Source organism: Melanostigma gelatinosum (assembly GCF_949748355.1).
Source record: "Melanostigma gelatinosum genome assembly, chromosome: 14".
Classification (NCBI taxonomy): domain Eukaryota; kingdom Metazoa; phylum Chordata; class Actinopteri; order Perciformes; family Zoarcidae; genus Melanostigma; species Melanostigma gelatinosum.
In genome coordinates, this window is record NC_136647.1 from 16,224,834 (window position 1) to 16,250,059 (window position 25,226).

Here is a 25,226-nt window from a genome sequence, read left to right on the forward strand (position 1 = left end):
AGTGTCTGTGCAAAAAAAAACACTCAACATTTGCATAAATACGTTACACATTTTTTTTTCTCCTCACTTTCCGGCTGCTCCTCTCCTATTTTATGTTGTTTCACACTATATTCATCTCCTCTCATATCCCACTTGGTGGAGTTAATAACATTCACGCTTTGTCTGCGCTGCGTGCATGTTCAAAACACTAATAGCTTTTTGTAGGCGCAACGCTGAGGCTCTTTGAATTCTGTTTGCTGCCACAGGTAAAGTCCTAACATTTCCACAAACAATAATAACAATGTTGCACGCTGCAGTATTAGCTACAGGCTTATCTTTTTCAACTTCCTCTGCACTCGCTGTCATAGCACGCTTAAACCAGGAGCTCAATATTATGAAGGGGTTTGCAATGAAGGAGGTGCATTGTTTACGCTTAATGAGGAAAAGAGGAGACGTGACACACACACACACACACACACACACACACACACACACACAGAAAGATGCTAATCAGATAATAGATCAGAGTCATCAAAGTGAAGCAGTCTGTTCTTGAGTGACTTTGATAATTACCTGCCTGGCGTTGCCTCATAAGTACGTCCCAAGTTTGTTCTGTTGCTTTGTGAGTCGGAGGGAAGGAGGAGGAGGAAGGGGGGGGGGGAGGGAGCCAAACTGCCGGTTTGTGTTTTGTAAACAGTTCTGGTGCATTTTTATCTCTGTCTGTGAAGGTTCCCCCCCCAAAAACGTCACCTCCAAAAGTTACCGGGAAACTTGAAAAAAAGAGGTGAATAACATCTAATTATGTAAATAAAATGGATCTAAACGATGGTATCCAACACCAACATGAACATCAGACCAATGCATTGGACTGCACACAGCTTCAACTTAGCATCTTAATTAGCTGACAACATGTTGCGTGCACTGTGGCAGCCTTTCGCCATATTTGTCGGTGCTTTTGCCGCGCCACACACACCACCGTGTGGGTACTGGTGTGTAAGGACAGGACAGTGTGGGAGAAGAATAAAATATGCAATATAAATGCTGGTATAGTTTTTATATGATGGATATGAATGATTTAAATAGCTCAGGGGATTTACTAGGTGTCAGGTTTTGTGCTCCCACAGTGCCAGCCTCTTCATCCTTCCTGGCTACTCCCTGTGATGTCAGCAACTGTGTGCGTGTGTGTGTGTGTGTGTGTGTGTGTGTGTGGGGGCTGCAGGCTCGGAGTAGGATATTGTTGTTGAGCTGTATGGACAAAGCAGTCAGTTTTAAACACTCTCTGGACAATATTTACGTGACCTGAATCTGGTTTTTTTCTCCATTTTCTGTTTTTTTCTGGACTGACAATAGATACGTTTTTATTTTTACTCGCTGTTTAAGCACCAGCTCGGCGATGCTTTGAAACTGTGTTTTCTGGTGATTTTAGATCTGAAGCTCTAGCTATTCTGGGATGTGAAATGAATCCGGCCTCTTGCTAACTTCTGAAAATCTCTAAATGGTTTAGAGAACGCTTCTGTAGCTTTCCTCACTTCCTGTTCTGTCCGTCGTCGTTACAAACCGCTAACACGCGTCGATAGGAGCGGGCCCCAGAAGCCTTTTAACATGCCTCTCCGTGTGTGTGTCTGCGGGATGCCTTCTATTACCATGGCGATGCATCGGGGGCAGTAGCTGTTGAAACACACACACACACACATGCTCAACACGCGCACACTCATAACTCTCCTTACAGTCTCTTAGGGAGGTGCAGAAATAACTGGATGTTTGAAATTGGGTTAAGAGAAGAAAAAAGAAAAACTGGGTTGAAGAGTGGTCCATTTTTAAATCTGTCGGCTGGAAGGGACTTTTAAAAACACTACACCCAACCAGAGCCCGAATGATCAGAACTAATGTAGCTGTGAATGCAGTGAGGGGGATTGTTTGGTTCCCGTGTGGTAATTACTGCGTATGTGTGTATGATTCGGTTGAAAAAAGCTAAATGCGTTCGTTAAGATGCAAAATGATCTGTGTCAAATTAAATGCAATTTCCGAGTCGTTCCATCCAATCAGCTGGTTCTTCCGTTTGCTGCATATTTACAACAGGAAGAACAACAGCGCTTCTTTAAGCAGTCGGGGAATAGCTGATGTGTTGGTTAAAATGCAATAAACAGCCATTAATAACCTTTTGCACCAAAATGGCGTCGCGACGTAAAGCAACGCGGCTTGTCGGTCGTCACCGCGGAGAGAAAAACATAGAAAGAAAGTAATACTCGACCCGAGCAGTCCCATCGGCCACTGGGGCAGACGCGTCAACGTGTACAGAAAACCTGACTGGTTTCTAGCAGCCCGGTGGGACGAGGCCGGAAAAGTGGCCGGGGACTGGGTGGCCCAGAAGGGAAGCGGGACAAACAGCTGATACAGAGAGGCAAGCAGAGATGAACATTGACTTGTTTATCTTATTTATTTCTTACCGAGATCGGCAATGATAAGAGTGAGTGATGTTGATAAATGCTTGCGCAGCCAGTTTATCAGCAGCTGTCTGGCTTTTGGGCGCCTGCGGCAGCTTCCAAGGCTGATAACCTCTGTGGCCTGAAGCTAGGGAGGAGGAGGAGGGGGGTGCATGATGGGCCTTGGCCAGCGTTTAACCCCAAACCGGTCAGTTGATATATTTTGCATGTCCACCAGTATCTGTCAAACATTGTCAAATAGGGAAGAAACAACAGCAGCATAATCGTCCGTAAGCTTCACTGAGAGCCTGTAATGCTCGTTACACAGCAGGAGGTACAATTGCTGGATGAATGAGAAATGGAGACAACTTTAGTTATTCTTAAATCCGCACCAGCAGGAGGGCCTGAAAGGAAACCATCCCAACAAAAAAAAAAACAGAGGTTATTCCTCTGCACGCCGACCATTAAGGACATCAGACCCACATGAGACCCAGCTTCACGCCCTCGGGCTCTCTGTCTGCCTCAGGTGTGCTGTGAGGCGGTCATTGCCACGCTAGCATGTAGCATGTAGCACTATATCGCCACGTCAGCGATTTGAACGTGCGTCAGTGCGCGTGGCGTTCGGAGCTCGTCAACGTGTCTATGATAGGATGGTAACGGCCCTTTTTTTAGTGCTTGGAGAAATGCGCTGCTCTTGTCAGTGCAATCAAAGATCCATGCTTCTCTTTTTATGGGTCTCGAAAAACAAACTCTTGCAACTTAAAAACAAAATAATTGATGAGCTCCTCTAGCGCTGAAGTGCATGCTGTGCGTGGAGCTGTTTTCTCTTTTATACTTTTAAATGGGAGTGAGTAATCTACACCACTGAAGTGTATAATCATTTGTCATGCACAATCTTTTGTTTTGCTAGTTTAAAAAAATGATCACGTAATAAGAAAAAGAGGAATTTAAAAACAAGACACGTGCGATAGGAGAGGGCCCATGTGTGGGAGGCTGTGTGCATATGTGCAGGCTGTGTGCACCTGGAAAGCACTTGACAGATGGTTACTTCAGCTCTAGATGAATGCTTTTTCTCCACAGCGTTAATCCTCTTTCATAGATTGGAAGTGTTGCGGTCAGCGTTTTGATCAAGGTGGACTCTTTCTCTTTCCTTGATAGTTTGCGCTGCATCTCCAGAGTGTGTTTATCCCGCCGCGGCCATTCATTGCTGTTTGATTTCCGGTGAGCTGAGGGAGATCAGAGCTGTGGATTTCTCTTTGCCAGACAGATTACAGAGCAGTGCATCACAAGATATGGCCACATTGTATCAGTACATTCTCAAACTGAAGCGTAGGTTTGGAGAGGATTATATGTGGGGAAATGTGTGTCTCTGGAGTCCCAGTAGCATGCAGCACTCTGGTGCTTTCTCCATTGGTTTCGACTGTCACTGCACTAGTTAAGAGCTATTAACAGAGGTCAGCTGACACAGGCCGAGGTGACAGGAGTCGGATCAGGCCAAAGCTATATCCATAATAACAACATGGCTGCCATAGAGACACACGCAGTAATGAGTCCCTTTACGTTTATTCTTTTGACGTAAAGAATACGAAACCAATAAATCCTGAATTAATAAAGGTTTATCTGATCTTATAAATAAAACTGTTTAATTGGTCTTAAATCAAATGTCCATGTGATGTTGCTGCATGAAAACCGTTACATACATGCACAGGTTCATTTTCAGTCGTGTGCAAAAAAAACCATTGTAGTTCCTCGGCGATTTTTAGACTGACACTGGTGTTATATTACTGTAATTCCCTGAGAAATTGTCCTCCTAAATTTAGCACGCGCTCTCTGCAGCAGATGTTCGTGCCCTTTTTGATGCCGTGGGTAATAATCCTTAATATTCTCGCTGTATAAAACTAAATGCGGCTTTAATGCACTCTGATTCCATCTTCCAGCTCTCATTGTTTTTTAAAGTCCCGATATTATTTCAGTTTTTCTTTTTTTAGTTTTGCAAAGATGAACAGCAACTTTTTTTATGGACGAAATGGACGTCTGTGATTGTGCGACAGTCTGTTTTGATTAGAGCTCCAGTTTGAAATGTCATCGTGACGGGAAACTCACAGCATTTCTGTTCTTCCTGCCGATACCTTCAGCATTGGCCATCTCTGCTATATAATGCTGGAGTGTTTATGAGGCTTGATTACTGTTTATTCCTGTTTAGCGACAATGCGTTCCTCGCTCCTTTTGTGTCCTTGCCGTCACAGGTGCTGCTCCCTCGCTGTGTTTGAAGCCTCATCACTAATCCTCCTCTCCTCTCTTTTTTCTATTCCAGATGGTCACAAGAACAAAGAAAATATTTGTGGGTGGCTTGTCAGCCAATACAGTAGTGGAAGATGTGAAGCAGTATTTTGAACAGTTTGGGAAGGTAAGACTGTTTTCATTATTATTATTATTATTATTATTATTATTATTATTATTATCATTACCCTGCATCGTGTTCGCTGCGTCGTTGGACGCTCCACCAAATGAAAGGCGTATCATCATTAAGAGTGAAATATGCTAATTGGATAATTACACAATCAGCGCACAGTGCCCCCTGCCACTCAGGCGGTGTCATCATGGGTTAGACCGCACGGCCGGCGCTGTGATCTTCGCGGGCGATCAGCGAGGAATCTGAGGCTTTAAAAAGAAGCCGGCAGCAACAAGCTTGGCTCCTTCTCCCTGACAGTTGAGACAAATAAATCTCTATTGTGACGAGCAAACGACTGAAGATATGGCGATGGCTTCACATCGCTCACCGTGCCCGGTCAACAGCATGCATCTTGCTCTCAGTGCAAACAAGCTGCCATGACCAAAAAACAACAACAACATATATATATATATATATATATATATATATATATATATATATAAATATAAATATAATTTATAAAGGTATGGAAGTCTCTGGTCTGAAAGTAACACACAGCCGGCTCATATTCAGCTGTTTGTTCCTGTCTGCTGCAGCAGTGTCTGCACAGCGCTCTCGTGACCGATACCCCCAGCAGAGTGAGGCACACGTGCACACTCGCTTTCACACAAGGACATGCAGACACACACACGCAGACTCATACACACACGCACGCACGCACGCACGCACGCACGCACACACACACACACACACACACACACACACACACACACACACACACACACACACACACACACACACACACACACACACACACACACACACAGACGCGGTTTGATACAGTGGCAGCATTTCACAGATAATGTCCTGGGCGCTGAGTGGAGATCCATTTCCCTCACGCCGTATTCCACCTCAGTCAAGGTCACCTTCGGCGGCTAGTCCCGCGTAACAGCAGCTCTTGACTTTGGGCTTAAACAATTTCACCGAGGATGGATTTTCTACGGGCACATAATGTACAACGTCCCGAAGGAGAGTGGCAAATTAACAAACTGTTTCTTTGCTGTTGTTGTTTTTTTTGTGTTGCTTGGAGACAATAAGCCAGCAGCTCTCCCACTGCAGAGCCCTCTGTCACATTCTTGAGTGAAAGCGAGCAAGGTGAAGGACTTTGTTTTTTGCTCTTTATCTGCGGAAGTGGCATTAAAGACCTCGCCCCGGTCTCGCCCCGCTCCAAATACAGGCGGCTTATTTGCACAATAGAACTTGGCGCGCAAATATTCAGCACGACTTCGCAATCAATGGATCTGAGAAAAGGGCTCGAAATGATTTTCGACTTGATTGAATGACATAATTGACTTGATTATACAAAGTTTTTTCGCTCCTTGAGGAATCCTCAAATGCTTAGGAGGAAACAAACAAATCAGACTGATTGAGCGGGATCTTGTGCATGTTTCCGTGTGTGCTTTTATGGCCCACTTGTTCATGCGTGGATGTGTCTGCAGTACCGCTCTCGCCATGCGTGAGTGTGTCAGCGATTAAGTGTATTTATGTGGGTGCATGATTAAGGGTGCACGTGTGTGTACGGGCAGGTTTGAGTGTCTTCCAAAAACAAGAAGAAGGGAAATCAGAGTGGATATTGTGGGCTATGGCAGACGAGATGCAGAGCAAAAGGAAGTATTGTTTTTTCTTTCCTTTACCATTTTGTGTGTTATCATTCCTTTCTGCCTTACACATCCCAGGATTTATTAAATAACCTGTCTGTCACTGCAACCTACCATTCTAGCCATGCACATACACACACACACACACCTCTGAGGACTTAGCCACAAACGGGAAAACCAATTAATTCAGTTTCCCCTCCGTAAGAATCTTGGTGGCAGTGTGTGTGTCAGTCTGTCAGTCAGTCATCAGTCAGTCTTCCTGTTCGCCTCTCTGCCTGTGTGCATGTCAAGGGTGTGTGTGTGTGTGTGTGTGTGTGTGTGTGTGTGTGTGTGGGGCATTAGCTGGCGTGGTCGCGGGGCAGCTAGTTATTTATATTTCTGGGAAGTGTGTTTTGAAGTACTTATCAATCATCGCGCAACTGCAGCTCAAGGCGCCGGCAAATGTTCTTCCTCACTGGGAACAAGCCGTTTCACTGATATTATTTCACAAGCACTGTGTTTATGTGCGCGTGTGTGATTGTGTATGTGTGTGTGATTGTGTGTGCTATGCTAGGCGGCGTAGGCCAATTAGCAGGATGTGGTCCACAGAGATGTCGGTGGTTGGGAGGCAGTGGAGGGGAAACAGCTGCTGTGGCCACAATTGGGTCACAGGTTCTGTCTGTAACCCCCCCCCCCCCCCATCCCTCCCTTCTGTCTCCATTCTGTCATGGGGGAGAGGTGGCATTTGTTATGGGGAGAGGCTGACAGCTCTCATGCACATCAGTCTCGCTGCCACTCTTCCCCAGCCGTCACCATTAGAAAAGAGCACATGCCCGAGACCTGGCACAACTTCAGAGGAGCTCCTCCACAGCTTCTTTTTTTTTTTTTTTTGTCGCCTACAGAACATGCTGAAGGTGTGCATTGGAAGTGTTTGTGACAGTCATTTGAACGGAACTGAAGTACGGTTCTGTTTGACTGATTCTAATGCATCTCAGATGGATCCCATTACCTGCCTAATAGTAGCCACATCCTGCCATGCATTTCTTCTTCTTCTTCTTTCTTTTTCTCACGCAGCACACTGCACCTTAGCCCTGCGAGCCAAATGAGACAATCTTATCAGCACTGCCTGGCCTCCCTTTATATTCAAGGACTCTTAACTGGAGGCTGATGCTATTTCGGTCTTGCAATAAAGTCAAATGAATCTGTGGGCTGTTTGTGCTATTATGTGCTGTTGTGCAAACCTATAAATTGTTAGGGAAGACCGTGTTAGCCCTCAGAGAGCCCTTTCTTGTTCTCCTATGCAGGCCTTGCAAGTTGCCATTTCGTTGCCATTTCCATCCGAAAATGTTATGTTTGGCAGTATCATTTGCAAGTATTTTATTTACCTTTCTGCCTTGTCTGCGGTTTGCATAACAAGCAGACCAACCAGCAACCAGCTGCCTAATAACATGGCGACATGCAGAACAGGTTTTACTACATGATACTATGTATTGTTTTGAATAAATACAGGCAAATATAACTACAACGTTGTCTTCTAGTTCATGGTTTTGCCATTTGCAATGTGCGCTTCCAGACGGATGGATTTGCCAGGATTCTACCGGAGTTCCAAGTTGTCTTGAACGCAGCATTAAAGCTAGCGTTGACAACATCGGGGAGACCGGCAAGAGTACGCTAGATTTTAGTATCAAACTGAAAAACCCAGCACGGTGTTGCCAACTCGTTTCTAATGAAAGTCCTGCAACAGCCACACATACCAGATTTAAAAAAAAAATTTTGGTCGAGCATTTGATTTATTGCTGTTTCTATGGTGATAAATGCCCTCTTATTTTCCAATAAATTAAACACCTGTTCACAAAACACCTACCACTGCTCTTCCACTGAGGCAAGCACCTGATTAAAGACAGGAGTTGGTGTGGTGGTTCCTTTATGATTTTGGATCTGACGTACCAGCCCTGCCCAGACATGAAAGGACACTTTAAGGCATAATTAGCTCGGGTGGCTAATGCTTCCTCATTGGTTCAATGTAATCAGGATGTGAGGGCATCTCATAGTCTCCTTATTGGCCTAAGCTGAAACAACTCACTGACTCCGTTTCTGCACTCCTGTCCATTGGCTTTGCAGTGCGAGCCCGAAGCTGACTTTTCGTTTAATCAGAGCTACTTGCTTCCATGTCACTAGGCTGCCACAATCGTCCCTTTATGTCCCGGCTGTCCTGGTTCTCATGCTCCACTGGTCCAGAGCCAGATCCTGGAGGTGGAGCTGAATGGGAGGAGGGTGAGGATGGACCTTAACCAGTTCACTGCCACTGGGCTCAGGAGGGATAAAGGTAGATGCACCAAGGTTACTACTTAGACAAGCAAAGCTGAACCCGGAGCCCTAAGATGGATGAGACAGTAGCCTCAAAGGGGGGGGGGGGTGATGACCTGTTGGAGGACAATGCAAAGTTATAGATCGTGATGGACAGAGATGATTGTCAAAGTACTGCAGAGGAAAGACCAGCCTTCAGCAGTAGCAGCAGCAGCAGCGAGCTGTTGACGTCCGTCGTGCTTCCCCTTTGGCCAGCCAAGCGTCTGCATACTTCTCTCATACGGTCACTGAGAGGAAGCAGATGAGAGGAAATTGTAAAAGCTTCAGAGAAAAACACGATTCCTTGGTTAGTGCATGACATTCGTTCTGGGGCTTTGGTAATCTAATACCATGGCTGACATTTTGCGTGCCCTTAGAATTTATTTTGCAAAAGGCAGAGAAATAACCGCGTGACCGTCTGTAAAGACTGTATGAACTCATTTGGCATACCTTCCAAAGTGCTCGGGCCCTGAACAGCGATGGAGATTTTTTTAGATATTCCCTATAAAACACACCAACAACAGCCTTAATGACCTTCAACAACAGTGGCACACATATTCTTCAAACCAGTTTGGATGAGAATGCAGTGAAGCTCCCACAGTGACACATCCACAGGTCTTGAACTGGAAACAGTGAAGGCGCACACTGAATGCCCTTTGGACTCGATGGAAGCTCTGAGGAGCTCTGATCATTGTCTGAAATAGCAAACACGGATGATTAACGCAGAGAAAAAAGAGGGGGAAAACCCACTTTTGATGAGCGAAAATAACCTAATCAAGAAGGCCACAGTCCTTCATCCCGCTCCCTGAGCTCGTGCAGGTGCACATTTGCATGGCATTTACATGGCGGCTCGCAGTGACCACTCCCGAACATCTCGGTGTCCGTCATCCGCTGACATTCTGTGATTGTTTCCTCTCCGCCGCGACTCGCCCCAATCAGCGGAGGATATAGTGTGGTTCCAGTGATTATAAGGAGTGATCAGAGCGGCGATGATGGAGCATGTGCCTTGCAGTGGAGATTTAGCCAGAGGCTTCAATCTCATTGCAGTCACTTGTAGTTAGCGACTGAGACTATGGCAGTGAGAAGGGCAGAGCAATATAAATGAATTGGCTATGAATGTGGTTACGGCTGCCGCGCTGCGGGGACACACAGAGGGAAAGGGCCAGTTAGACAAACTCTTTCATATCCCCCCCCCCCCCCCCCCCCCGTGACCTTTATTTGCCCAGTGGCCCCGCAACATTTCCAATAGAGTAGCTTTTAAATGGCCACTGAAGAATTGAGCTATACTATTCACATCATTTTTTTTGTACGCGTCTGTCTTTGTACAAGAGCGGGGTCTGAGCGTGTTTACGGCGGGTTGCTGAATTTCTTACTTCAAGGATAGGACCTTTAACAAAAGATTCGATGGATTTTTGAGTATTTCTGATCCTTACAAATGCCCGTCAGACGGCAGCTAGACGCTGTGCGGCATAGCCGTGGATCTGGGGAGATTGACACCTTTCTGTAGGTGCGTCGTCTCATCTCCCAGATGTCCCCCCCCCCCCCCCCCCCTCCCCCGAAATGTCTCCCTCGGGGATAAGCCGGGATTCGCTTGATTGTGTTATCGGCGACTGATCGGGGTCATTGAATGATGGAATTTTGAGCCCCTGTTCTGCTTAAAGAATGAAATGCTTAAAGAAGATTGACTGTGATTGGATCAGATCCAGCACCTGCTCAAAGGGTCAATCAGGTGAAGGCAGGAGGAGCAATCTCTGCCGCGCTATTGTGACACAAATGGAGGGGGGGGAATTAATGCGTGTGTTGGGGAAGGGGTATTGGTGGTCGATGGACGGCAGTGTGTGAGTGTGTGTGTAGGCGCCATTCAACAGGAAAGAGGTTGAAAAATGTCATCAGAGGAAGTGTCATGAGTAATTTGCAGCAGTCTCACCATCAAACCGGTGTGGAGGTGGACGCCTCCACCTTCACGCCTCCACCTCAACCTTGCAAATGGCAAATCTAGTCTTTAGGGAATCCCATGTGGGAGAACACTTCCGTAGGATTTCCAGATTCAGAGATTGTGATGTTGGAATTGAACAAAGGGTCTGAAGGTTGAAGCCCGGCCGGACGGTCCAGGGGAACGCTTCGAGGAAACCGTGTTCTAGCATGTTTTATCGGCTTGAAATTGGCTCCAATTTAAGAAGATAATTCTAAAATGTCCGTATGAGAGCATGAAGTTAGATGGTCCCCCGTAAAGTTTCCTTGTTAGCACTCAAAAGTAATGTTTACATTCAGCGTTACTCATCAAAAGGCACGGCGCATCCTTGAGGTCCAACAAACAAGTCAAGAGCATTTCCCTCCCCGTTAAAGCTTTTTGAAAGCATGTTAAATCCAGCATTCATGTTCTATCAGCTCGCAGTCTTCCTCTCTCTTGCCTTTTTGCTGGCACGGTGCAGCATGTGTGGGCGCATTACAGCCACCTATATGTCAGTGGAGTAGTGTGACACCATCGGTAGGACTGTGCACAGCTTCACCCAAGTGCAACTTGTGCTGTGCAAACAAAACAGGGAGTCCACAGGGAACCTTTAGAATGAGCTCGTCTGTGTGTTGTATTTTTGGCACATGGTAGTCATATGGTGGTATATTGAAGAATGTTTTTCTTATTCTTTTTTTTTTAAGTTTGATGTCGTCTCTTCAAACGAATCCCATTTTTCTGCCTCTCAAGGTCTCTGATCAGTTTTAAAAATGGATGTATTGTTCATTTCATTAATCAGTTTAACTACAGTAAATACTGTAATTGCATTCAAAGTTAGTGAAGGATTATATATAGTGTAAATGTAGAATTTAGGTTAGCCTCAAAGTTTTGTGACAAAATGTATTTTATACTAAAGGGGTCAAATGTGAAAGCAACTTACAGAAACTAGTGTACTAATCAGTGAAATTGATGAGTTTTGATTCGTAACTGCGGTGTCACAACAGCGTCGTTACCAGTAAATAACACGGGCAACTATTTAGTGAACTCTTCCCTCGTTAAGGAGGAATTGGAATGGGACACAATTAAACTCTGCCGTAGCAGCGTGCAAGGAGGATACAAAGAGCTCACTTTGCTCATAAGCACCGAGGCTGTTGGTATACGTTGAAGACCAACTGGTCTGGGAGGTGGGAGCTATAGGGTTAAGTCGCTTCTTAATCATTTGTGGAAACATTACCATGACATGCAAAGTCCCCTAACTTTCTCTTTTCTCTGACGATGGATGGATAGATGGAACATATTTCCTTGCTACGGCTCAATTCGCGTTTTAAGTGTCGTGCGGACGAGGCCCATTTGAGTGGAGGTCCACAGAAGCCGACGGCGGCCTCTGAGTGACAGACCTTGTGTCTCGGTGTGTCCCGGCCAAATGACAAACAAAGTGATGGTGTCAAATTTCAGCTGTCGTCTGATGGGCTTTTCGAAACGACGCAAAAGCGCCTTTGAACCCCAAATAACCCTTTTCATCCTCATCAGACATTTCTCTAAACAGCGATGTTTTTTAGTGCACCACAACACCCCCCCCCCCCCTCCCTCAAATACCCCAGAACCAGTGAGCATGAGCCATGACTCAGCACCACCTGGAGATCAGGCACAGCTGAAATGATGACGATGCGGTATGCACATCTGAGCTGATTCGCACAGCTTGTTAAAGGTGTTTGTGCGGCGCTCCTGACGGATTCATCCCGAATTCCTAAACAGTGAGGCGATCGCCAACCGATGCTCCGGTTTCAAATGCTACTCCGATGCTTTGTTCACATTCTTATTCCATTTAAAGCCACATAGAAAAAAAATCACTATTGCCCCTTTTTTTTTTTTATCTGAATTTTGTTTTCAAATGTTGACGACTTCAGCCCACCTCCAGCAGTGGATCTTGCAAAAACGGATCCATCAATAAATCTAGAGACAATTAGTGAAAAACAAAACAAGAGCTTTTCGACTGACTGTCGATTTGCAGTCTTGATAAACATGTAAAAATGGAATAATAAACTGCAGAATGATGGCCTCGCATACAGCAGCAATCTGATTTAATAACATCCACTTCATACACCTGCCTTTTGTGAAACGGCCCTTTCATGGTAAACCTAAGCCAGAAAAGCACACTTTTGCCTTCAACGTTTGATTGACTGTCATCCCACGACACCGACTTCTCTTTCTTCTTCTTAATATAGCAAGATGTGAATTCAGTATAAGTGTTGAAAAATGACTGAGTAGCCGGTTGCCTGTGCTTCTTCAGCCACCTACTTGCAGTGTGAGCAGGTCCACAGGCAGCTCCAGCTCATGCTATGAGTGCCTCCCACGCATCGCACAGCCTTCTTGAAATCACCGGGTAAATGCTCTTACATAGACATGTACACAATGTGCCGGGGTTTTCATGTGAAGTCTCAAAGGTTTCATGTTTGTGAATCGCTCACTCCTGTGTGTCCGTAGGTCGTCTACGTTTTAAGGCTGAAAGTAAGCCGCTATCTTCGATGATATAGCTGTTAGAAACTGCTCGTTAGGTTTCCTGTCGGCACAAGTGTTAAAAACATAAAATATCCAACATCGGTAGTGACAGTCTCATTACATACTGTGATATTTAGCTGGGGCAGAGTAAGTAGGCCAAACAAAACGGGGTAATTGCAATGAAAAAGTGTAGTTTCAGCAAAAGCTATGAATGCAGTGGTTCCAGGTTGTTTCTTTTCTCCGACCTGTTCTCGTGTCTGATCTCTTATGCTGCTCTTTGTTGTTCCGTTTCTTGTCTCTTTCATTTTAAACCTGGCTTATTTTGGCAGCTGTCATTTTGTGTTAAGCAGCTCTGTGAGGCTTTGCTTAGGTACACCTGCGCCTTTCGCTAAATGCTAATGCCCGCATGCTAACATCTTTCAAGTGACTTATTATCAAATCCACAACAATTACAGAAGCGGCCGTTGCCAATGGAAAACATCTCCGGTCTTAAGCTTCCCTGCAACAAAGTTGACGCAGCCGTCCAGGGCGCCATCTTTCTATCAACAGCGTGTTCACAGTGGGAACACGCTGTTGTGGACATATTGACATTGTGATACATTGCTGGACACAAAGTCGGGGGATCACGAAAGTCGTTTCATCATCCGGGAACTATCTGTGCCAAATTTTGTGGCAATCCCTTCGTTGGTTGCCAAGATTTTTTCTTTTAACCCCTAATCCAGAAATGTCAATCAATGGTAGCGATAGAGAAAAAGTCTCTGTGAAGAGGATCTCTAAAGTCATATCGATGCATCCTCTGGTGACCATGAATGTCCGTACAATGTGTAATTGCATGCTCTCTCATAGTTCGTATCGATGGATAGATATTTATGTCTGGATCAAAGTGACGGTGGTTAAAAATGGCTGATACAGCCTTTATAAATTCTGGTTAATGTGTTTTGTTACGATGTGGAGCAAGTCATTCGTTGCGTTGCTTTGGCAGGTCAATGCAATGCAAGGGTTTACACACTGCGGGTGCCAAATCATCAGTTAATTTACAACAGCAACACGCACACACAGTGCAGCGCTCGCTCCTCGTGTCCTGTACTTCACGGAGAGCGAAAAGGCCGAAAAACCGCTCGCACACTGTTTGCAGAGCATTGCAAGGGACATTTACTCTGATGTAAATTGACCACTGATTGTGTGCCCGACATTATTGGTCAGAGTTTAAAATGAGTCTCACTTACAGGCCTATTTGCATGTGTGTTTAGTTAATGGAGCTAATCAAAGTCCTCATTGGATCCGCAGGCACTGGAAACGACCAAAGACTCAGAAAGTGGCTGAAACATTACACAATGCAATTTGGAAATGTAGTTCAAACTTGTATTTTGGTCTCTAGCATTTATTGTGGAGGTTTTTTTTGTTACGATTGTCGGAAACAGACTGTATGTACATCTTTAAATACAGTATGATCAGAACCAACATAATTACTTTTATATAACTTTTCCCCTGACGTACTGTATAGGCTACTGTGTATCTACGGGGCAGGACTTTGGTCTGTTCTGATCATTATCTGATCATGAGTTTTGAGCAGCAAAGTGAAAGCTCTCTTGCGGTTTCTTTTCAAAGCCTTTTTTCCGGTGATTGAAGGGAACATACTGTATGTCACGCTCAACAAAAGCTCATTTTTCCCTTGAGGCAACTGTATGGCAGTGAGCAACTTAAAGGGGAGCTACCTGGGGCACAACATAATCACCGTGTTTCATGTTTGACAGTGTAATGACTGCGCAAAGGTTTACGTCGGTGATCGACCACACTTTAGGTAAGAGTGCTCGCGTTCTTACTCAATCAAAGGCATTCTTTTTTTATTTCCGTCTGTCCCAAGAATCTCATTTGAAGTAAAACTGGTGGAAACTAGAAATGGTCAAATGAAATAATAAGATAATAATCAACATGGACTAATGATGCTAATAATACTATATTTGTTTAACGGTACGAAACAATGTTAAACCTTAAATCCCCAACAAGAGCTATATGGAAATAACAACAACACATGTCTCCGTGTATCATAAAGAAAATGTAAACTGGTGGAATATAAAATCGTGCGATTATTCAAAGATCCACTTAACGTAACGTCAGCAGCACTCATCAGTGGTTCTCAGTGGCAGAAAAAAGGGCTGATCCGTAATTACGCGAGACATTTCTCTGGTTGTTAAAACAGAAAGCACTTTGGGTTATGGGCCGAGGTTGAGGTCGCCATCAGAGTGGCGCGTCTTGTGGCTGTGTTTATGCTGAGGCTAATTCACACACACGTGCGTCTACGCGGCGGTCGTTACGGTTTTGATTTACTCCCGATTCCTACGCCGCCCGTTGTCGCCGTGCGCTTTCTAAACACTGAGCTCACGCCTAAGAAAAGGGATGAGTAGTAGTAGTAGTAGGAGTAGCGAGCGGACGCGGTGCCGGAGAGCCACAACACATCCCTGTCTTAGCCGCCATGCCATGAATAATCTTGAGCCTATTTTCTGAAGTGGTATCTCAGGGTTCTGGTCGAATTGTCTAAAAGCGAAATAAATCTGCTTGATTGAACTAATGGCACAGAGCCAAGATCTGGCACCAAGTCTCGTCTGTCAGCGTAATCCTTTGTCACGGACACATTGACCAGGCACACACACACTCACACTCAAAGCTCCCTCCCAAGCCACTTCCTGACCAGGACACTTTGAACCCGACATGTGGCCCATAAGTCCTATCCACAGGTAATTAGGTTTTGATGGTTAGTTGAGCAGAAGCATGGATTTTTATCCTTCTTCCCATCTCGCCTGGAGCGTTGCCTCAACTTGTTTTTGATAAGCCCGCTGCCAGCCCAGCATCGGTCTCTTCCAGCTGAACACACAATGTAAACGCCACCGAGGAGCACTCGTCCCCCCTTTTAAAGACGAATTACCCACAAAAATATTGCCTGAAAATGCTTGTGTCACAACTGAAAATACGTTTTAATTCTGATTGAAAAATTAACCTCTCCATATATATATATATATATATATATATGTATATATATGAGTATCTGACTCACAAGCACAGCGTATTTCTCCCTCTAGTGGTTTGGGTGAAACCAGCTGTGTCGGATGTGTTTATGACAGACAGGAATATGTAAATGTTCCCTCTCACCGACACTCAGACGGTGGGAGTATTGCCCAAGCAGAAATTGTATTTCATTAAAACTCTATTGAATTGGCTCGACCAAATTACTGTCACTTAACATTTTGTCTGTGCTTTACCCCCCCCCCCCCCCCCCAAATTGTCCCTTGGTCAGCGCAGAAAGACAATCACATGCCCTCAAAAATGCAGCTCATGTGTTTAACCTGGAAGCACATCTTTCAGTCCTCCACTATGTCATATAAAGGAGGTGGTTTGTGTTAGCTGTGAGTACCATGTTGGGATGGAAAGGGGGGGGGGATTGGAAACGGCTTTGAATTTCATTTGAATGTGATACGAGGTGACCACAAAATGGACAGGCGGTGTCATGCTCAAGTGACGAGTTGATTGCATCGAAGCATCTGCCAACAACTCCTCCAGCTGCCAGCTCGGCGTGTGAATGAGTGGATATATATATCTGTGTGTGTGTGTGTGTGTGTAAAACAAAAAAAAAGTTACTTTCATTGAAAATAAGTAAGACTAACAGGAAATAGGAGCTGCCATTACACCCGTGTTCCCCGTTAACCGGCTCTCAATATTGCTGCTCGGTGACCATATGCTGAACTATGAACACGGCATTTTCATGACGTCAGTTTGATTGACTTTGTTTTCGCACACGCTCGGAATTGGCACGGGGCATTCGTGCAAATATTGTGTGCGTGCGCGCGCACGTTTGATTTGGGTGTGTGCGTTGCTCATGTAGACCAGAAACAGACTCCGGTAGCAAATGTCACTTTGGCCATCTGCTCGTCAAAGCGGCTGCTTTGGCTTGAAACCTTGTTTAACGTGGAAGTGGTACTGTGAATAGAGGTGACGCGCTGACAGCCGGGCACGTCTTAATAGGCACGTGGAGCACACACTGGACTTCACTGGAAAAACAAGAAAAGAAAAATGAGACGCGCGGAATTCATTCTCCAGACCTATCGTTATCACAGTTTTACAGTGTATCTTTGCTGCCTTAGTTTGCCTATTTAAAGTGTGTGTGTGTGTTTCTAGTCTCAGGAGCACTGGGACAGCGTCTAAGCCGGTCCGATTGCAAAGTCCAGACGTGGCAGTGTTCCCTGATTGTCTTTGTCCTGCCAGCCGAGCTACAGCTGTGCGCCGGTGTAGGTTGTGCTGATGCCAATGTGCTTCTGTGCACACCTAGAATGCACATGTTGGAGCAGACATGGCAGAACACACCGGAGATGCACAGTGTTGTGTTACTTACCGGCTCACTGAATTATGACCAGTGTTATTCAGCCGTGTGGTAATCTCTAGATGCACTTTAGTACGATATATCAGCTCAGTAGAGCTCGGTGATACTGGACTTTAATGCAGGTACTGATATTAATATGTTCGTGTTTCAAAGATCTGACAACAAAATCTTTTTCAAAAAGAGACATTATATAACATTTTTATAAGGATCTTTTTTTTCACGATTTGAAAGATTTAGTATTGTCTGTATCTTGAAATCATGAAGTCGGTTCATGCCTCTTTATATGTCGTTTTACCCTCGTTGTGACTAACCTTTTGCTTTTATCTTGGCCGATCGTCTGCCTTCTTCTTCGGCAGTGCGTACTCTATAAGAAGAATGCACATGAACACGTAATGGCAGCTCATGTGATTTAGAGAGCGAGTGGTATTTACACAGCGTGAGTTCCTTGCCACGGTGCGACAGATTTGAATTAGCGAAATGGCACATGCATCAGGATTATGTTCGTATGTTGGTTTAATGTTTAGCTTTAGCAAATAAAGAATAGAAATAAAGAAAGAGAAAGATCTGGTTTATTGCATATTTTGCCGTTCCCATTTTTTAAATTAGGAATCATTTAACTAAATTGCCACATTGCCATCTGGTTTGAGGATGCAACACATGCAAAAGAGAAGCAATTTTCCTTTTCCATAAAGGAGGGAAACTTCAGTACGAGGGGAGTTTTGGATTTGCAACGCATGTCACTGACACGGATCAAAATTGTAAGCAAGTTGAGGCGGATTTGATACAAAATCTCTCTTACAAGGTGTTGAAGTAGATATCATATCCAACAATCTGTTTCCTCACACACCGTGTACCATTAATGTGATTATGTCTGTATATATATATATATATATTGTATATCCACACAATTTTCGTCCTCAGAATCTTGAGATGGGGCCAGCATTCATTACTACCTGCCGCCTCGCAGACACACTCCTCTCTCCCACTCTGTGGCTGGCTGCCTAGTCATCGGCAGCTTGCACATGTGGCCAAACTGTAAATCAGATTCAGACTTTCCATTCAAGTGCCCCACTCCAGGGACTGCGCTGGCCTTTATTCCGACCTTGTGGACCTTTTTATAGGCTTAGAAAAGAGCAGCAGAAAGGAGATAGCTCCATAGTTCACGCAGAGATGAAGAGCCGAGTGTCTCTTACCTTTGATTAAAATCTGACCTCGTGGCATTTTAGAAAATTTGTGCATTTGAGTTGCGTTTTCTTTTTTCTTTTTTTGGAGTCTAGCATTTCAGCATGCAGTGTAAATCATGCACAGTTTGTTCTTGTGATTTATTTTTTTAATTCTCTCTCCCGTGTGATTAAGGTTTGTTGTAAGTGATACACTCCTTCCAGAGCAGACCTGGGCTCATGTTTTGGTCTTTTGCCCCCTCACAGCTGAGGCTCCGAAGAGAGTTTGGCAAGGCGCAAGCTGTTCACTCCCCCACTCCCTCCCTCTCTATCCCCCGCTCTATCTCTTCCTTCCATCACACCTGATTGCATTTGACAAATGCCCCTATTGGCTCCATATCATCAGGTGCAGTGGAGGCAGCCTAAGACTATATTACTCTGCCCATACACCACATCTGTTCTCCATTTTGCATGGCTGACACACTTGCTTCTGCTGGGCTCGAATGGCGCCAGGGCCTTGTCAGTGGAACAGCTTCATGAGCCGCAGGTTCCATCGGCTGGGGGGGGGGGGGGGGTTTGGCGAGTGCATTGGACATGGCTGCTAGCGTCAACGGTAATCTTTTAGAAGGTGTGGACCAGGCACAAGGGGCACAGTTATTCACCATGGGGAAAAAAAAATCATGTTTGCGACTATTCTATTGACAGACACAGTGGGCTTTTCATTTCCCTTCATTGATCACTGAAAGCGAGGTCTGGACCCACAGCGCTGCACTTCCGTCTACGTTGCCCGCTGAGCAGGCATCACTGCACATATGCACAATATGATGTAACAGTGAATAATGTGGCTGAAAGCATCACAAATGACTTTTAGAGATACAGCGGTTTGATACTTGTGTAATATGAAAACGCATTTACTGCCGTAAGAATCAACTAAGGAAGCAGAGTCGGCTATTTCCAAAATACGTAAGACCGTGGATGAACAGTGAACCCCTGTCATGTAGAGATAAAGGAAAAATATGGATATCTTCTGTTTAACCCTTCCAAAAAAACCCGCTTACAACAAACATTTTTGTTGTTGTTGTGAACTATCATTATTAGCCAGTCCTTAACCTCACTCTCTCACGCTCCAGCTGAACTGCCACTGCTATATTACCTCTATATTACCTCAACCTGTGACACTTCTCCTTGCTAGCTGATTGTGAAATACAGACTCTGAAAGTGACTTTGGATAGATTTAAGGGGGGGGGGAACACTGTCGTGCCTCCTAACAGGGAGGGACGCTGATGGACCGTCATGGCCGGGGTCTCATCAGCAGGAACGCAGGTAGGGTCGTCACAGTAGTCACCATGTGGTGGCAAGGTCAGGTCACATCAGCTCCCCCAGCCCCCCCCCCCCCCTCGCATACAAAGAAGACACCGAGTTGAACGGCAAAAAAACAAACAACCTCCCCTCTACTCCGCTTGGTCGATATCTTTGGAATTACTTTCAATTTGGAAGGACCACATTGAGGAAGGATGATAAAAAGAGGTGATGGAAAAGTATTGGATTAAAAGTCACGGGGGGGGGGGGGACTCGAGACTGCCACAAAGACGGATGGAGTGGCTGAGATCTATGAGCTTCCTCGTGTGCGTCACGCGTCCTCATGAGTCAACCAGACACTGCACCTGCTGGGTGGTAATTGGAGGGCTTCCTGGGAGAGGTGGCCGCAGCCCCGCTTTCGCCTCTGGGCCGCCCTCAACAGTCTGAGTCTGCTCTAATTGGCGCGGCACACTGCCTCGCTCTTAGTATGCACGAGGACTACAGACTAGCTGTATTAATGATTCGCCGATGATCAGTTCATCACCCTTAAGACCTCTGATCAACCAGGAATACACTTCCCAGTGTGCGCTCAGTGCTCTTATTCATTTACTCGTATTTAGTTTATTAATAATTCAAGTGCCTTATTTAAGGTTGTGCTGGAAAAGCATGTTTTGTTTTTCTATAAGCTTTCATGGTCTAATAAATTATGCATTGCTAATATGGCCAATATAATTTATAGAAAAATAAATAAAAACAATTAACATTTGCATCCCGACTGCGGCGCTGTGAGTGTGGTTAGTTAGCTGTGCTGTGTCTCCCAGCCCACCCATTAGTTTAAGTGGGGGGGCACTGGCGCCATATGGTAGGTCCTTGACTGTGACAGACTGACACATTAGTCATTGATGGCTCACAGCCTCTCGGATGATAGGCAGTGCTTAAAAGGCTGACCTACAAACGAACACACACACACACACACACACACACACACACACACACACACACACACACACACTGAATTGATCTTGAAACACTTACAGTAAATATAGAGGCATTTTTACAGAGGTCGTGTCAGCTCAGTCAATTTGGCAGCTGTGTGTGTGTGTGTGTGTAAAAATAGTGAAATGAGACACAATAGAATAATCACGGCAGCACCAGTTATGACCCCGTGATAACAGGACTATGGATCGGTCCCTGTCCATTTGCTCAGTTAATTTCACGCAACATGGTAACATTGTGCATCTTGCCACAGCGTTCAAAATAATTCAATGATTGGCCTGATGGTGCGCTATAATTGGCACTCAAAACAAAATATATATTTGCTCCTGATTGGCTCAGGAGGGGTTCTGCCTTGTTGTTCAGAGACAGCACATTTCCTGCCACCTTGATTTTAATAAATTTTTTTTTGTGACTTAATCTGAGATAAATGCAGTGAATTCCCCTCACGAGTAATGTCTAATGTATTGAGCATTGGACAACAAATCACCTCCAATGTTTACTTTTTGTAATGGAGTGTCACCAGGCGGCAATCTTTCTAATGGCCAGCAGAGGGCGACTCCTCTGGTTGATGATATAGCAGTCTATGAGAAACTTCTCACTTGATTTTTGTTTTACCTCAGTAAACATTGTAAACATGATTGTATGTTCCCAGTTGCTAGTTTCAAGTCTTCCTCATCACAATACGATGTTCAATTAGTAAATGATGGTCTTGATTTGAGTAAAATAGAAGATAAAGCAGGGCGGGGCTACCTTGTGATTGGCTGCTGCCACGGCGTTTTAACCCTTTCACACTGTTTTCAGTTCATTTAAGTTAATTGTAACATTTTGGTTGCCTACAAATGTCTTATTCAGCGGTTGGTTGCCTTAGCTCCACCCTCTCGTGGCATTTCTGGGCTGCGGTGGAATAGTCCTTTTTGCTGAGGCAGGTTCTAACCGAGTGAAATGACCGGAAGTATCTAAGAGGCCGCCACGATGAGAGCTGCTGGACTCCTCTAAATGCTAAGGAAAGGTGCGTCAATGCTTCCTTTATTAGCTTCTTTAGCAGAGGAAACACTGGTCCGTCCTTTACGAAAAGGAAACTAGATAATTCCGCCCCACAATTCCTTGCGGCGGCACCATTTAAAGTGACGCACCATTCGGCCGTCCATGACAACAAACGACATGTTTATCTTCCACAGGTTGAACAATTGTACTCATACAGTCATAAAGTAATGGGATGCAGGTTGATGAATATGAATAGACGTGACAATCCTTCGTTTCATGTTATATGTATTAGTTTACTCGGAACATGTAAGAAATAAGTCAAAACATTTTGATATTGAACAGTTTCATTGATAATACACGAGTGAATTATCAGTTTCTCCTGAAGCAGTGTTGATCGTTAAATGTGACAGCAGCAGGAAGGAAGGAGCTCCGGTTTGTCTCCTTCACACCACGAGTGAAACAACATAATTACGTAGCTTAGCGGAGTCTGGTTCTCTAAACACCACGTTGTCTTTTCCTAACTCATGAACCCTCCTTCACACTTTTCCTTGACCCCATGATGTCTTCCATCGAAGTCAAGGATAAGTGGTTCGGAATCGACGTCAGGAGGTTATTTTTGGAGTCTTCGACCGCAGCCCTGGTTGCAGCAAAAACAACAAGATGGCGACTGACAGACTGCCGAACTCGAGGCTTCAAAGCTGTAGTCCACAAACCAATGGGTGACGCCCCCCCGGGGCTTTGTCCACTTCTTATATACAGTCTGAAGAAGACGGCGCAGTTGGGATTAGCATCAGCCGAAGGGAGCCGTAAGCCGCTCTCTAACTGCCCTCGACAAGCACCGAGGTGCTTCCGTGTCTTGTTCGAAATGTGCCATCAGCTGTCCCGGCAGGTGCGTTGCCAGACAAACCTCTGAAGTGGCTTCAGAGCTTCTTGCCTGGAAAGGTCACCGCAGGAGTGGGTTAAATGTCCCCCGGAGGAGCGAGCGGGGTCAAGCCGGTCGCTGGTTTGTGAGAGCTGCTTCGCCTCCCTTCCCAATGATCTTGACCAATTCTTCCTCGGTTTTAACTTACAAGTCACTCTCTAGAAAAACGGCCCGGCCGCCATGTGTCTGATGTGCCAGCAGTCATTAGTCGTAGTCTGATTGAGGAGCTGAAGGAAATTAAAAGAAAGACACTAAAAAGCCATTAGAGGTCAAGCCATCACAACAACCGCACACACAACATTATCCTCTGTTTTGCTTTAATCCAATTAGACATTCGCTGAAGCTTCAGTTGTTTTCAGGCAAGCCTGATTAACTTTGTTGTGAATCGCTGTGCTTGTGCCTGTTGTTTTCCCCCCTTCCTTGAGTTGGCTCAAGAAAGGATTAAAATGAACTCTTTAACTTAGTTTTTGTGGAATTGTAGTTCGGACCACGGCTGCCCCATTATCGCTAAAACGGTAATGGCAATTGTTTGCATAATTAGGATTTAGACTATTGTTTTAATAGTGTTGTATTATATATAGAACACTTTGAATTGACGGCAAGGTTGCCTCCACATTTACACTCTACCTGATGTACCCAAAAATCGACTGTCTTTTATTCGAATATAGAAGTCTGATGGGCGATATGAATACAATTAAAATAGACTGAATTGAAGGATCTATCTATTTAAACAGTCACAGGTGTGAAGCGCCGTCACCAGTGCTGCTGTCCTGGTCCAAATGAAGTCGGGTGCTGTTTTGCCACTCGAGTATGAATTAGTTAAAGGTATTTTTGTTTGTGATAATCCTCGTCGTTAGACTCACTTAGGAGGAGGAATTGAGCGATTCTTCTCGCGTGCCACAGTCCTCCGAGAACTAGGATTGAGACTGCTAGAGACGTAATTATTGAGAACAATTTCCTGCCATTCGCGAGCTAGATCTTTGTGGAAAAAAATCAAAAATCTTCTGTGGCGTGCGTGGCTTGTTTTTAAAGACGCCATTTGGAATTCATTACCAGGACTCCGTATGCAGATTCGGAAGGGCTTTGATTAAAGCTGTAACAAGCGCTTGATGGTTGGGGATATCACATTTCCTTTTGTTTTAATGCACTCTGTTAGGCTCACTCACAGTTAATAAGTCACAATCAATCTACCTGCTGTACGCACTGAGGCTTTGTAAGAGCTTAACAGGACCCCTGAGAGATGTAATAATTTCACTTCTGAAACAGACTGACAGAGTGAGCGCCTCTCATTGATGTTTTGCATCTGTGTGGGATCGTAGTAGCTTCTATTGTGTATTTATACGCTTGTGTACGAGGGTGTAGGAGATAAAGGACACCGCTAAAGGAAGCCTGTCAGACATTGCCAGACTGGCTAGACGGGCTCCTGTTGTCTCCTCTCCATTTCCACTCGGAAGAGTGGGAGCAGTTGCCTTAAGCGAAGTGTGTCGTGTTTGATGACCTCAGAAAGCGGCTCTCTCGAAATACCTGACTTCTGCTCTCTAGTGTCCGAGTCATCCCATCCTGTGGATGGAAACATCCGATTTCATCCATGGTTACGAGAGCAACTCTTAAAAAAAAAAAACGTCGATGCATCGACGGTCCTCCTGCAGGCTGGAATGTTTGGCGTGTCAAAGCCGTAATCCAGAAGTCTGCCCGTGAACCTTGTGACGGCGGTGAGTTAAAGGTCCCGTTTACGGTTTCCTGTGCGTTACATCTCTTCGCTGAGGCGCGACGCTCGGGGCAACGCTCTACTTGCTGAGTCGAGGCTCAGAATGCATCGTCGCTATTTTTCTCTCCCCAGTGACATATTAAGCTGGCATTTTAGCAGTTCTAAGGTTGATTGAATATTTCATTAAATTCAGATTTGTTCCCTTTGATTTACTACAATAAAGCATTCCTAACGGTGTCCCGTATACTGGAAACACAAGAGAACCAGACGACTATGGGATGTGTATGAGCTGTGTCACAATATATGTTGGGAGCAGGTGAGTGCAGTTGGCATTCACGCACCGTGTCTGTCTGTATCTCTAAAAGTCTACATGCATGTCATGAGTCCTTCGCGTTCATTGTAGGTGGAGAGCACCAGGACACTGGCAGCACACGGGCACATCATCGCTGCACGCAGTGGGCGACAACTCGGTATTAACTTGAAACTAATCAGGGGTACCCGAGCATGGACAGTGACATTCTGGACGCACCGCTGCAGTGAACACACCAGCACGCGCAG

At 45.1% G+C, this 25,226-nt stretch overlaps 1 protein-coding gene across 9 annotated transcripts in view; it reads left to right on the plus strand.

Annotated features, from left to right (window-relative positions):
- Nucleotides 1-25,226, plus strand: part of LOC306787691 (RNA-binding protein Musashi homolog 2) — a 218,196-nt gene that overhangs the window by 64,741 nt on the left and 128,229 nt on the right. For all 9 annotated transcript variants that reach the window (XM_079282911.1, XM_079282912.1, XM_079282910.1 and 6 more), the window contains exon 6: nt 4,717-4,809. In XM_079282911.1, coding sequence (XP_079139037.1) covers nt 4,717-4,809 — 93 coding nt within the window. The remainder of the gene's footprint in view (nt 1-4,716; nt 4,810-25,226) is intronic.